At 44.7% G+C, this 15,425-nt stretch overlaps 1 protein-coding gene and 1 long non-coding RNA gene across 4 annotated transcripts in view; one reads left to right on the forward strand and one right to left on the reverse strand.

Annotated features, from left to right (window-relative positions):
* The window catches only part of ST6GALNAC5 (ST6 N-acetylgalactosaminide alpha-2,6-sialyltransferase 5), a 178,463-nt gene that overhangs the window by 25,352 nt on the left and 137,686 nt on the right, over positions 1-15,425 (reverse strand). For all 3 annotated transcript variants that reach the window (XM_077277559.1, XM_077277561.1, XM_077277560.1), the window contains one exon: positions 12,621-13,030. In XM_077277559.1, coding sequence (XP_077133674.1) covers positions 12,621-13,030 — 410 coding nt within the window. The remainder of the gene's footprint in view (positions 1-12,620; positions 13,031-15,425) is intronic.
* Positions 6,829-8,985, forward strand: LOC143788149 (uncharacterized). Its single transcript, XR_013218566.1, has 3 exons — positions 6,829-6,939; positions 7,177-7,305; positions 8,559-8,985. It is a non-coding gene; the product is annotated as an uncharacterized LOC143788149 (long non-coding RNA).

Here is a 15,425-nt window from a genome sequence, read left to right on the forward strand (position 1 = left end):
TGACCTCCCGATAGAGAAATTTGCATTTGGTGCTGTCTGTTATCTTCAGTATCAGATGTTTCTATAAAAGGATGAAACCCCTGATGTTCTGCAAAGAGGCTGGATACTGACAAAGTGCCATCCACACAAATAGTAGCAGGCAGAGTCAGATTTACAGTATTAGAAAGCGTCAGAGACTTTATACAAAAGTGTATATCTCACGTCAGGTGACTGGTCAGAGTCAGCCGTCCGGTGTGTACATATAACACCATTTCTGCCATTATATGACTTGTAGCCAGCATTTTACAACAGTTTCCGCTCTGCAGGCTCTATCCCTAATTTTCAGTCGTCTCTGAGCTGGTGAGTGGAGACTAACTGCTATGATGTTTCCCATACACAGCACATAAAGACATGAAGAATTCCTGCTCTCCTGTCACTGTGCAGCAGCATGGAGGACATAATACAGCAGTACTGAGTGCTGTCAATCTAGCTCTGGTGTGAGATGAAACACTTTTAAAAAGCGGCAATAACTTGTTAGACTTTACACCACAGTAATAAGCATGGTAGCTGTGAATTCAGCACAGATAAAACACTCACTACAAAGCAGCATCATGGAAGACAATTTACAGTAATGCTGAACAATAGCATTGAATCCAGTACTGGGCAAGATAAAACATTTACTAGAAAACAGCAGCATGAAGGCCATCATACAGAAGTACTGAGCAGTGCAACAGTGAATCCAGCACTAGATGAGATAAAACATTTTCTATCAACCACCAGCTTTATTTGTGTGTCTCCCTGCTTTTCTATTTTTACTCTTTTCTACCCCACATCAATAGATGGCTGTAATCTGTGGTGAGTTGAGGAAGTGGCTCATAAGTGGAGAAAGAAGCAGATTTCTTTTTATAAGATATATTACAAAATGTATTATATTCACCTCTACTATAGATTTATGAAATATTTGTTGGAAGCCTGATGATTTAATTCTGAAGATCAATCCCTTTCGTTCAAGACATCAGTGGAGGTCGGAGATCCCTCGCGGCACTTCCCATGTCTCTGCGACCGGTTGGAACATCATTTTCACCTTCTGCCGTTTGGACTTCAAACACGCGGCATTATCATACAAGTGCGGTATTTTCTTGCCCTTATTGAGAATACCGTAAATTCAGAAACCCTCCAGAAACCTGACTGCTGATAGCTGTGAGTGCGGGGGATGGTAACATGCCAGTTCTTCCCTCTAATGATATTACACCCCACATGCCGCCATTGCCGTCCAAATTATAGGGAGACGGAGAAAAACGCGAAGTTCAAATGAAAACCCCTGAATTAGCTAATGGCCTGAAGACTGTGATTACTCCGCAAGGAAGGAATTTTCTCCACATTAGTATCTATATCCACGGAAATGCTCTGTGCTCGAGAGATAAAGACAAGTATTACTGCAAGATTACACACAGAATAATTCACAGATTATACACTGCAGCTGTCGTGGGCATGCAGCTGTAAAGGCGGATATCTGCTGGGATTTGTGGTTCTACAAGCTGCTCTCATCCGCCATGGAGTAAGGGTAGAAAAAAAGTGTGAGCGCCCCAAAGGCAATCGCCGGGTTGCAACCCTCTTGTGTAGTATCCGCTAGCACCGGCTGACCCGTAGATAGGAATCATTTGCTGTTTCAAGGCGCTAGTCAGGACAGGTAGTTGGACGGAGCAAGGGTGAGGCTAGCAATCGTCAGTCACGGGTGGAGAGCAGGCTGTGGGGTCAGGGCTGGCCGCAAGTAAACGAGCCAAGATGGAAGTCAAGACAGCAAGAACCAACAACCAGCGATACTTTCCTATAAAACTGAAAAGGGGAACGGTCAGCTGCCCCAGCCCGGCAAATCCGCCACCATGTCTCTACCGCCAAATGACTCAGGACTAGTTGGTGGGGCGCTGATTTCCCTGGACTAGTCCTCTACCCCACTGGGATGACTTGCAAGAGTGATGTCACCATTGGCTCGTTGCAGACATTGAGCATGCGCGTGGCCTTCAACCTCGCTGGGCATACGCTGATGGAGCGGGGGAGCGTTCACATGGCTTCATTACCAGGGAGGCGGAAGACTGCGTTCGTGAACCAGATTTGCAAGGAGCTGACATTCATGTCACTCTTGTAAATCCAGTCAGTCATGTTTGGGGTGTCGTGCTAACAAGATGAGGGGCAGGACTAGTCTGGGGAAATCAATGCCCCCCGCTGGACTAGTCCCAAGTCATTTGCATTGCATATGAATAAAAAGTATTTAAATATCTGAAAGCCACGAGAAGGAGAAGATTACAGAACTAGGGCGGCGCTCGGATGGAAGCTCACAGGTTGCCATGAAAGGAGGAATGTAATGTCGTCATATTGCTGCAGAATGGATGCAAACAATGAGCTATTGTGGTGTCCATCAGGTCAACAGAACCCCATGAGAAGCTTTTTATACCAATTGCTGAATGTGGGGCACAAGTGTGATGTCCACAGACCCCACCATCTCCAGCACACATCTTACTTATTTCAGGGCGTAAAATGAGTTTTTTATAGAATGAATCGACTTACTGATCGGTGGGGTCCTCCTGCCACGTCCCTCAGGACAGGGGAGCATTGATGCTGGCTCAGCACTTGCTACTTCCCCGGTATTTCCCTGTAACGCTCCGAGACACTCGCTGCTCAGGGACTAGAACAAGGACTCGTTCTGTATCAATTCCTCAGTTTTCAGGATGTCTACTTTTTGTCATTCTAAAGGTGGTTTCATGGCTTTCTACCATGGGTTATTACTCCATCCTGATCATGTGATGGACACACAGCTGCATGGCTAATCATAGTGCAGCTATCAGAGCGGTGTCCTCTAACGAGCAGTGCAGCTGTGCATCCAGCACATGAGCAAAACTAGTGATATTATATGGAGAATAGTCCTGGGCTGCACGGCAATCACTGAATTCTGTTTTTACACTCAGCCCCACAATCCCCGGGGTATATAAATTGGCCCCAACGCCCCTGGGGTAAAACCTGTGGCCCCTGGAAGTGGCACATAATTTCCTACATAGAGTGTATATTATGGGGCAAACTACAATAAAACTTTCTTTTAAAAGACAATAAGCAGAAATCTTGGAAACTGCAAGGAGTTAATACATTAAATATATAAGTGAAATGTAAAGCTTTTCATAATATCTAATCATCTGCCCCCTTAAGAGCTCGCCGCCCGCTGTTGTAAAGTCGAGTTTCCAATTAGCTGAGCGCCAGGATCACATGAGAACCGGATCAGCGATTGTGACGGATTAATGAGATTACACATGCATTATCTTGCTATATCAGTCTCATAGAAAAGTCAGTGCACCCTGCTGTAAATTAGCGGACCCCCGGGGGCGCAGCTCTGCTTTGCTCAGGACATAATTCTGGAAATCTTAATGAATTTTTTCTTTCATGTTCAGAGAGAATAATTTAGCCATTAATTGGGTGGGAGACTGCGCGGAGCAGCTCCGGCCTCAGCGATCCGCCAGGTAATCTGTGCACTCAGAGCCGACATCCGTGCAACGTGACGCTGCGTAATCATTATCACACATTACTATGGGAAACGCAGGAAAACGGCAAAGTTCTGGTCCCTCGGAAAACAAATCTGCACAACCGATGGATGAGTGCATGGCGGGGAATCTGGGCGATGATCAGAAGACCAATCAAGTCCCACAGAAAAGTATCTGATGACAGGGAGTTGGGACCGATCGGTGCGGGAAGAGGGGCCCAAGAGGTAACGGGGCCACCTCTACCTCCAAAACAGGTGGACGTTTGCATGATAGGAGCTATTGGATTTGCAAAGGGCCCATACATTGTTCTGGCACAGGGGCTTCTCCTATCCGTTTCCACCACTGACAGAGGACGAGTGAGCGCACATACTCGGTGCATTCGCTGCCTCGCTCAGATACAAACTCAGGACCCCAGCGTTACAAAGTAACAATACGGACCCCACAATATCCCCGCATACAGCGCCATACATTCCAACTTTGATATAATGCGTCAACTGTTCCAAATTTGCCTGAATTGTCTCAATTTTTCAGAGACAGTGTTAGAAAATTAATATTATGATGTGAAAAGAGGGGAGACGTACACACAATCCCCGCACCCCTAAATGGACGTTTTCAGGCGGTATCGGGGCGGGTTTCATGTTCCTATTTATAATAGCTAGAACGTTCCTCAGACTACACCGTGGAGCCTTCATAAGCGCCTTCCACTCATTCTGTTAGGTGCAGCAATCCAGCAGGGTCTCAATTTCCCTGCAGCGCCCCCACAGATGACATGGAGCATTACACGCAGCTCATAGAGATGAATGTGATGCATGAGTATGCCGGCTCCTCCAGAGCGAGAGACGGGCGTCAGGTGAACTGCACAATTAAATCCAATAATGCAGAGCTCCCTAAAAGAAAATACATTTCCAAAAGTAGACAACCCCTTTAAGTTCCCCACCTTAGGATCTGTTCACATGTTCAGGATTTTACATGGATTTTGGCGTAGACGTAAGCTGAAATTTCTGTTTACATCCACCCCCCCCCCCCCCCCAAAAAAAAAAAAAAATAAAAGAAGAAAGAAATGCACCCTCGAGAAGAAAAACAAAGCAAAAAAAGTGGTGTCCCAGGTTCTAGAAGACGGAAAAAACAGCCCCAAAGCTTCAAGATAATCTGCTCGCTATTCAGCAGCTCGTCATCCTGCAGGTCCGCAGCACAACCGAGTTTCATCTGCAGATCCGGAAGCAAATACTATCAGATCTGCCGACCTTAAATCCGATTTGTGAACGTTTCCTTACATTCCCCAAAGCATCAATTTAATGAGAACCACCCTTTACTTTTAACCAACCTGTTTGGAAATGGCAATATCGTCAGCTGCACTACCAGTCTCGGCCTACAGCTGGGAGTGGCGCCATTTCACAACTCAGGAACTAGTAAAATTGTTTAGAAATTCGCTTTTCCTTTCCATCTCCTAAGATGCAAATCACATCCAACCCGTCAATTATAGGGAGACACTTTTTTCACAATGTTTCCACCTGATTTATTTCCCCCAGCAATTACATCTAACGCCACAAATACACGTATACGATGGGAGAAACGATCACACGTCATTTTTCCAGTCTCGTCTCCGCTGGTCGCTCCTAACGGGAGTATAAATATTATCGTGCATCGATTTATCGGCAGCAGAGCGATGGGTTTGATTAGACTACGAGAATAAAGAGATGATCAATACAACGGGAGTCAAAGGCAGCGGAGGAGACCACCATAACCGGGATGGTCACTGAGCGAGAGAAAGGCCTCCTGACGCAGAGTACGGAAGACCCCAGCCCCTGACAGTGCACGGACCCTCGTGTCTATACTCCTCCCCCGTTACTACATCCCCTCGTTCTTATTAGTCTCACATCAGTCATGGAAATCCGCAACGAGAGCGCTCACCCGAATCCCTCATCTGTACAAGACGTGTTTCACGTTAGCAGAAGATATCATCGTCCCTCCTGAAGACAGTAGATTTGGGCTTCGTTCATCTTAAAGGGATTCTCCATTTTAGGGACACTTTTTTTCTTACTTAAATGCATCAATTTAGGGATGAAAATTCATTATTGCAATTGAGTTTCTTAAAAACATTTGGCGCTTTGGTTTTACACATTCATTGCACATTCGGCTTATTTATTCCTACAGAACACATCAAAGTTCAAAGAAAAGACAGATAAAAGTTATAGACCGTGCAGCACAAAAGTTAAAGAAAGCAAAAAGGTGCAAAAGCTTTAATAAAACCCATTTGCAAGAATTATTTTTAACCCCAATTAGGGTATGTGTCCACGTTCAGGATTGCTTCAGGATTTGGTCAGGATTTTATGCAGGTAAAATCCTGACCAAATCTGCACCTGAGGTCACTGGCAGGTCACCTGCGCTGTCCTTGAGTTTTTTCTGCAATGTAAGGACATGCTGCGTTCTTAAAAGACGCGCCGCATGTGAGTTTTCTCGGGAATGCCGCATGCGTCTTTTACTGCATAGTGGAGACAGGCTTTCATGAAATCCCCTCCACTATGCTGTAACATCTGGACGCTGCGTTTTTTATGCATGCTGCTCAACGCTGCGTCAAAAACTCAGCGTTTCCTGAACGTGGACACATACCCTTAGGGTATGGCTCCACGGTCCAGAGGGGCGGCGATATCGCCGCAGCGGCGAAGCCGCTCGGCGCTAAGCCCCCGCCCCCTTTCTGGGACGCGATGGTGCCGGATGTGTACAGTACACATCCGGGATGATCGCACCCCTCGCCATAGGGCCCTGTGATATGCCTTGCGGGGACGCTGCGTCCCCGCAAGGTGTACGGACATGCTGCGATCTGAAAAGACGCGCAGCATGTCCGGAGTCGCAGGGCCGCCGCGTGCGGGTTTCCACGCATAGTGGAGACGGGATTTCATAAAATCCCCTCCACTATGCTGGAACATCTGGACGCTGCTTGTTTGACGCTGCAGCGTCAAACAAGCAGCGTTTACTTACCGTGGAAACATACCCTTAGATGCTTTCAAGTATAAAACAAAAATACCCCCAGAGGGTAGACGACCCCCTTTACACTGGCAGGCTGTAGTGAACAAACATTCCCAGCAGCGCTCATTTCTCAATAATCTGGTAGTGTAAGCAGGCAGGCAATCACCCGACAAACAAGCAAAACACACGATTATCAGGAAAATAATTTCTGAGCTTGCTTAAAAATAATCTTTCTCGGTAGCACATGTCCTGTTCACATTGAGCAATGTGCTGCCGAGAAAGATTATTTTTAAGCAAGCTCAGAAATTATTTTCCTGATAAACGGTGCCGATGTGAACAGGACATGTGCTGCCGAGGACAATGAAACAATATCTGATCTACTATAGCTCAGTAGTGTGGTGGTGATTTGGCTACTAAATGACCATCAGCAAACAGGTGTCCAGTCACCGGTCGTTTTCGGCCTCAGGTAAGCGAAGTCCTCGGCTTCAGATCCAATAAGTATAATCCACAGAGCAAACATCCGATACCACTTTATATCAAGGCACAATAATATAACGTCACCCTGAAATTAGATTTCTTCCTTTCCAGATTATTGGCTTGAGAATCCTGGTGATTATGTTTTCCTCCCACATATACAATAATTAGATACATTGTATACAGAATGTAAGATTTACTTTTTAATTTGTGGATATAAAAAAAACAGGAAGAAGAAGGAAAGAACGTCTCAGAATCATGATCCAATTACAGGTTCTCCTGCTAGGGAGAAACCCAGTGATCAGCCGGGGAGTCTTAGTGCTCAGCTTTCCTGCAGCGCCTCCATAGGGAAGATAAGGTATTGCGCTGTTCTCATTGAAGTCCAAAGCTTGTCCCTGTTTTGCACGGACACGTGGGGTCCTCCAAAGAGAGAATTGTGCATGGTAGATAAAAGGCGACAACCTTGTATAGGGTACTTAAATGGGTTTTCTAAGCCTTGACACCTCCACTATTCAAAAAACAAAACAAAACGAAAAAAATCCAGCATTTCCTGTCTTAAAGAGTTACCTCTGTGACACTTCCACATAGGGAGGTGACCGCTGCTGATGAGGTCCCCCAGAGAGGAGCCCCCAGGACATGTGTACAAGCATCGGATTTGTGAACTTGTCCTGGCCGGCAGTTGTCTAAGGGACAGCGCTGCTCGTGATCGGAGCCGTCATTTAAGCTCCTCCTTTTCCTTTATTTATATTATGTTTTCAATTAAAAAAATAAATAAAGGAGAGGAGGAGCATAAAGGGGGTCCTGGAGCTGCCCACTTCCACATAAAGGGGTGAGTGGTGAAGATTACATATCAAAGACAGGTGGCATGTGCTTTCTCCTCCCCATCCTGGGTGCGGCTGTAAGATAACAGACTACAGCAGTATCCTCCCCCACCTGTACTGTGTGCAACAAATATTAAGTCCCACCTCCTTGGCTAAGAAGGGGACATTGCTTACTGAGCCACAAGCTGAAGATGGGACAGACCAGGTGGACAGTAATCCCTGTGTTTTCTGTGGGATCTCTAGAAGACTAAGGGCTTACGGTAATTCATCATTTGCGGTTTTGTTTTGATTTTTTTTAAGTGTCTTTTCTTTTTTTGTCTTGTGGTTTTCATTGATGTTTTTTGTTTGTTTTTTTTACTTTCACAAAAACCATCAACAAATTGCACAAAATCAAAAATGCTTTTCATTCTGGCCATTTCCATCATTCTGCAGCAAACAGCCAGATGTTCTGCTAAAATGTCGCAAACTTTAACCAAACATTTCAGACATACATTTCCACAAAAGTTTTGCACCTTTTTAAAAAATTTCAATTGATGATTCAGCTGAAAACATCTGGAAACCTCAAGAATAAAGAACATAAAAAATATATCCATGTAAAAAATAAGCTTTAAAAAAGGTGAAAGAGAACAAAGCGCAAATGAAAAACCGATCACCCCCCACCAAAAAAAAATGGACAATTAAAGGTACAAACGCAATACTGAATCGGGCACTAACTGTTACTTAATCGGACACGTTCTCTGCATGATTTTATAATCAGTGAGTAATCAGATTTATTATTTTCTTATTTCAGGGTTTAGTTTTTCTGGAGGAATGATGATTTCTAAGAACGGATCCTGGGACCTCGGGGCAATCGTTCCTCGGTGCCCATCTGGCATCACCATAATTAACAAACTGAACGCTGAGCCTAATAAACAGCAAATCTTAATAGATGTATCCATCCGGAAACCTCCCCGATAGTTTCGCATTCATGCATCTCTATTTCTGATCAATAATTAAAATCCCGTCCTGCAAATTCCACTTGAATATTAATGTAAATCAAGACTCGGCGTAAATCTAAAAAGGATGAAAAATCTGTGCTTCTCGGTGACTGACGGGCGACGAGCTGCACGAGCTTCACACCCGTCTCATGTTGCTTCGTTCTGTTGCTCATTATCAATTATCTGACGAGTAAAATTGCTTCCGATAATTTTGTCACTTTCCTTTGCTTCTTTGGAAGATTGTTTAACCCTGCGACTTCTGGAGGATCTCAGCTCTTGGCTGGAAAGAGATCCAAGACTGATCAACAACGATCACCGCAATCATCGCTCAACTTCACGGTGCGGGGCGTTCACGATTGTATCACACGATTGGGCGGGATTGTATCAGTTTTTTCATCTTGACACATTCTCGACTAAGGACTATGGGTGATGTTCATGGACTGAAACCATCAACCTGGGAAAATCTTTCAAATATCTTTAAAGGGCTGCGCACAATTAGAAAAACCTGATTTCCAAAAACAGCACCACCCCTGTCCATGGGTTGTATGTGACATCACAGCTCCGCCCAAATCACTTTAATGGAGCAAAACTGTAATACCAGACCCAACCTACAGACAGGAGTGGCGCTGTTTTAGGAAATCCATTTATATTTTTGCTTTCTCATTTTCATCCCTTATAACCCTATAATGACAACCATCTCGTTTTACTTGCCAGGTGCAACTGAAATTAATAACTAAGAAAGTTTGCAAATTGAGATAAAAAAAATCTTTGCTGTCATTCTGTGCATGCAGCTCCTATGTGAACTTATATATTTCCATAGTAACACACTATAAATTGGAGAATTACAAAGTAGCTGCACACGCTGGATACAGTCCTCAAAGGGGTTGTCTCATAAAGATAGCCCATGACTATATGCCCTATAAGGGTGACTTCAGACTTTTGTCCCAAACCTGAACCACCCCTTTAAGCTTTATTTAAAGCATGCGGGTAGTTTCAGGTAATTTTTAAGAATATTTTGCCCTGTGTGTACATGAGGAATAACACTATTTATGGCTATTATAGGACTTGTAATCTGCACTTAATAATAATAATTTTTATTTATATAGCGCCAACATATTCCGCAGCGCTTTACAACTTATAGAGGGGACTTGTACAGACAATAGACATTACAGCATAACAGAAATCACAGTTCAAAACAGATACCAGGAGGAATGAGGGCCCTGCTGCTCGCAAGCTTACAATCTATAGGAAAAAGGGAGACACGAGAGGAGGATGGTAACAATTGCTTTAGTTATTTGGACCAGCCATAGTGTAAGGCTCGGGTGTTCATGTAAAGCTGCATGAACCAGTTAACTGCCTAAGTATGTAGCAGTACAGACACAGAGGCTATTAACTGCATAAAGTGTATGAGAACATGATGAGAGGAACCTGATTATGTTTTTTTTTTCTTTTTTTTTTTTTGAATGGGCCACACAGGGATAGTTAGGTTAATGCATTGAGGCGGTAGGCCAGTCTGAACAAATGCGTTTTTAGGGCACGCTTAAAACTGTGGGGATTGGGGATTAATCGTATTAACCTGGGTAGTGCATTCCAAAGAATCGGCGCAGCACGTGTAAAGTCTTGGAGACGGGAGTGGGAGGTTCTGATTATTGAGGATGCTAACCTGAGGTCATTAGTGGAGCGGAGGGCACGGGTAGGGTGGTAGACTGAGACCAGAGAGGAGATGGAGGGTGGTGCTGAGCCATGGAGTGCTTTGTGGATGAGGGTAGTAGTTTTGTACTGGATTCTGGAGTGGATGGGTAGCCAGTGTAATGACTGGCACAAGGTAGAGGCATCGGTGTAACGGTTGGTGAGGAATACAATCCTGGCAGCAGCATTCAGGACAGATTGGAGCGGGGAGAGTTTGGTAAGAGGGAGGCCGATTAGTAGAGAGTTACAATAGTCCAGACGAGAATGAATAAGTGAGACAGTAAGAGTTTTTGCAGAGTCGAAAGTAAGAAAAGGGCGAATTCTAGAAATGTTTTTGAGATGCAGATAAGAAGAGCGAGCCAGTGATCGGATGTGGGCGGTGAATGAAAGCTCGGAATCAAGGATGACCCCAAGGCAGCGGGCATGTTGCTTTGGAGTAATGGTGGAACCGCACACGGAGATGGCAATGTCAGGCAAAGGTAGGTTAGTAGAGGGAGAGAACACGAGGAGTTCAGTTTTTGACAGGTTCAGTTTCAGATAGAGGGAGGACATGATGTTGGAGACAGCGGTAAGACAATCACTGGTGTTTTCTAAGAAGGTCGGAGTGAAAGCAGGAGAAGAGGTGCATAATTGGGTGTCGTCAGCATAGAGATGGTACCGGAAACCAAATCTACTGATTGTTTGTCCAATAGGGACAGTATACAAAGAGAAGAGGAGGGGGCCTAGGACTGATCCTTGAGGAACCCCAACAGTAAGGGGAAGGTGAGAGGAGGAGGAACCAGCAAAACATACAGTGAAGGATCGGTCAGAGAGCTAGGAGGAGAACCAGGAGAGAACGGTGTCCTTGATGCCGATGGAGCGGAGCATAGTGAGGAGGAGCTGATGATCCACAGTGTCGAATGCTGCGGAAAGATCCAAGAGAATTAGCATGGAGTAGTGACCATTAGATTTAGCTGTTAGTAGGTCATTAGAGACTTTAGTGAGGGCAGTTTCAGTAGAGTGCAAAGAGCGGAAGCCAGATTGAAGAGGGTCGAGAAGAGTTATCTGAGATAGCGGGTAAGACGGGAGTGGACCAGGCGTTCGAGGAGTTTAGAGATGAAGGGAAGATTAGAGACAGGTCTATAATTAGCGGCACAATTTTGGTCGAGGGAGGGTTTTTTAAGTAATGGATGTATGATGGCATGCTTAAATGAGGAGGGAAAAATACCGGAAGTGAGGGAAAGGTTGAATATTTTTGTTAGGTGAGAGGTGACAGCCGGGGAAAGGGACTGGAGGAGATGTGACGGAATGGGGTCACTGGTGCAAGTGGTCGGGCGAGAAGATGCAAGGAGACTGATTACTTCTTCTTCTGTAACTGGTTCACGTTCACCAGTTTCCCCCTCTGCAGGCTCTCCCTCTAGTTTTCAGTTGCTTCTGAGCTGGTGGGTGGAGATGAGCCATTCTGATGTCTCACATACACAGCGCACACAGAAAGGAGGGATTCCTACTCTTCATGATCAATGTAGCCCATGCTCAGAAGCTTCAGCAGCATGGAGGTCATTATGCAGAAATACTGAGCAGTACAGATCTGAATCCAACTTTGGGGTGAAATAAAACACTTGTGAGCATCAGCATGGGATAATGAAATTATATAGCAGTACTATGGAGTAGCTGTGGATCCAGATTTGGGGTGACATAAAATATTTACTAGAGAACATCAGCATGGAGGACATTATTTAGAAATATTGAGCAGTGCACATGTGAATCCAGCTCTGGGATTAAATAAAACACCTGACATCTGCAACATGGAGGACATTATACAGCAATGCTGAGCAGTGCAGCTGTGGATCCAGCACCTCAGTGGATAAAACACTTACTGGAAAGCAGCAGCATAGTTTTTCTCAGGCTGTTCTGTTACTCTGCTCCTCCCTCTCGTCCACTCTATATAAACTGTAATTTGATTCCTCAGTGAGCTGCCAACCTGTGTTATCTTCAGAAAGTTTCTTGAATTCACTTGTACTATTGATTTAAGTAAAGTTTATTGAAATGGCCGAGGCCACTGAAGTAAAGCTAGTTACACTGACCACCTATGAAGTTGACCCTAAAGTGTCCTGACCTGAGATAAAATCTTATTCCCAACACGACAACAAAAAAATAAATAATAATGTCAAACAAAACATTATTTTCTTTTTCCACAATTTTCCTACCTGTCTTTTCCGGTCTCTTTCTTGAACAGTTCATCAAAATGCAGCATCTTGTGGCGGGTGATGATGTGAACTTTCAGTCGAGGTAGTATCTTGCTGATGAGCTGCAGGTTGTTGTAAACTAATCCTTTGCCGTCTCGTCTCATGTAGCTGCTGGGCCCCCAGAATATGAAGACGGTGCCTTGGCTCATGTTCAGAAGTTCGTTGCGGCTCCGGAGTATCCGCTGAATGCTGGAGTGCGCGATCACTCGCAGGCTGGTCTTGTTGCCCACATCCTGTCCGTAGCCCCGGGTGGGGGCATCGTTCATGCGGATCACACACTCCGTCTGGTCAATCTGATGCCCCAGTTTACTGCCCAGCAGGTGTCCCGAGCTGGTGACCAGCGCACAACTCTTGCAGTGCATTCTCAGGGGCTGTGGAAAGAAAAGATTGCAGCAGTGAAAACAAATAGTAAAACGTAAATCTGCAGGGAAAGTGCTCGGATCTCAAAGCTCCAAAACTGCACCCTGTGATTGAGGTAACAGAAATGTCCCCCGGGTATTAGGAACACACAAATTATTATAAAGGTGAATAATTTTCCTCTCCAATAAAAAAGTTTAATCTAACGTGAAAAATACATTTATCCTCTGTGGAGTCGGCATCAGACACATAGATCTCGGTAGCAAAAACTAGAGGGACCAACCCACTACGGAGACAGACCCTTGAATACTGGGACATATTATATAATTAAATTGACCTTGAACTCTATGTCCAATCAGGAGCGACTATGACAGCCTGTATAAAAGCCGAGGCAAGGAATGCAGCAGTGATTTTGTGGTGAATCTGGATAGTAAGAGAACGTCACCACTCAGCCAAGCAGATAGGAAGAGTAAGCTGTAAAACACTGAATAAACTATACAGAGAGTGTGACAGGACAGGTTAATTTACCCATATCCAGATATGTGGATCACTGACATTATTAAGGCTGGGTTTGAAGCTTGAAAGGGGTTGGATACAGTCCTAGTAAACCTCAGTGTGTTACATGCATCTTTGCAGGGTATTTACATTACTTGTGATTCGCAGCAAATCAAATTTTTGGAAGTAATTTGACAAAACTGTCGAATTCAGATTTCAAAATAATCGCTCATCTCGAATCCCTGGTCATCCTCGTGATATAGCCTAGAACGGTCCAACTGACACAGTGTCGCACCCCACGGTCTAGGGCCAAGTTCACATGTCCAATAATCATCCGTCTGAGACAGATTCAGTAACCAAAAAAAAAAAAACAACCGAGACTTGTGGCAAAAAGGAAGAATAATGGACGACTGTTGAAGTGATCCATTTCCATAGACTTTAGGGTGAAAAAAAAAGATCCAGCAACAATGTGTTTTATAGAAAGACAAAAATAAAAGTTGTGTCTGTCCCACTGAGATAACTGATTGCTGCTGGATCCAATTTGGACGGATGATTCCCAGACACCAGACCTCGGCCTAATGCCACCATTATCTGTGCCGATCACGGGTCCGGACATAAAGCGCATTCACATCAGTCCTTGTTTGCCGACATATTGTCAACAATTCTCCGACACATTCTTAATTCTCATCTAAGACGAAGCCAAAAATAATCAGCTTCAAAGAAAAAGCCGAGAATCCCCATCAATCCAACGAGAGTCCAATTATCCCCGACATCGCGGCTCTCACAAAAAATGTCACTTTCAAGTCGTTTCTGGCGTCTTTAAGAATATCTTGCAATTAAAACATTTCCTTTACTTCTGTCGGAGCCGCTGCAATCAGCATCGTACACAGAATCGTCTCCCCGTTTTCATTTGCAAGGAAGACTCTTGACATCTTCGCTAATGAACAGACTAGTACGACACGGAGAGACGTTAATTTTTATTTGTTGTCGAGTCACAGGGGAAGTCGGGAAGAAGCGACACTTCAAGAAAGGAAGAGAGGATTTCTACCGAAAAAAAACACTCGAGCCACATCCACCGCCCCGGGCCTCAGCGGGATTCACCGATATCGAGGGGCGATGGTAACGTACGAGAGTGAGAAAAATGGCAACTGTGATCGGGCAACTAATCATCCGAACAATCAGGATTTCTAACAAAAGATCAAGTCATTTTTTTCCCATAGAAATAGCGTCGTCATCTAGTATTGCACTATTAAGAGCCAGGCCGCAATACCAAATGCTGCCATGATTAGGAGAGGCGCCATTTCTAGTGGAAATAAAACACTATTTTCCAATCTCAGACAAATCTTTTGAGCCGGGCTTTTTGCTTTGATCCAACCTAATCCACATTACTTATTGGTGACCGGAGCTGTTACATCTGTGGGAACCAAATGCTAAATTCAGGGGCCATTCATACATTTCAAAGACACCAGTAACATAAGGGGTTACCCCAAACCACGCAGAGCCGCACCCCATGCAGTTTAAAGGGGGCGCAGATTTTCCTTTCCAGCATCTGGCTGACGACCCTTACATCTGCGGTAATGGTGGTCCGGGAACCAGGGATATCTGTGGCACCAGGATACCCCGGTAATGTAGATACCCACAAATACTACGGCAGAACGGGGAGCCAAGTCCACCACATAGGAAACTAGTTCCTCCAGTGGACGGTAAGATGGGACACAAAGTTGCCATTATTAGTTTGTGATGACACTTTTATTGTGGGGCACAAAGGGGGTATTATTACTGTAAGGGGGCATACACGGGGTGCTGTTACAATATAGAGATTCAAAGATGGTATATTACTTTCGGGGGCACTGAGAGACATAAAAAAAGTAATTTTACTGTGTGGGGGGCTTTTATGTGAAGATATGTCTGGAT

The sequence above is a fragment of the Ranitomeya variabilis genome, chromosome 8, assembly GCF_051348905.1.
Source record: "Ranitomeya variabilis isolate aRanVar5 chromosome 8, aRanVar5.hap1, whole genome shotgun sequence".
Taxonomy (NCBI): Eukaryota; Metazoa; Chordata; class Amphibia; order Anura; family Dendrobatidae; genus Ranitomeya; species Ranitomeya variabilis.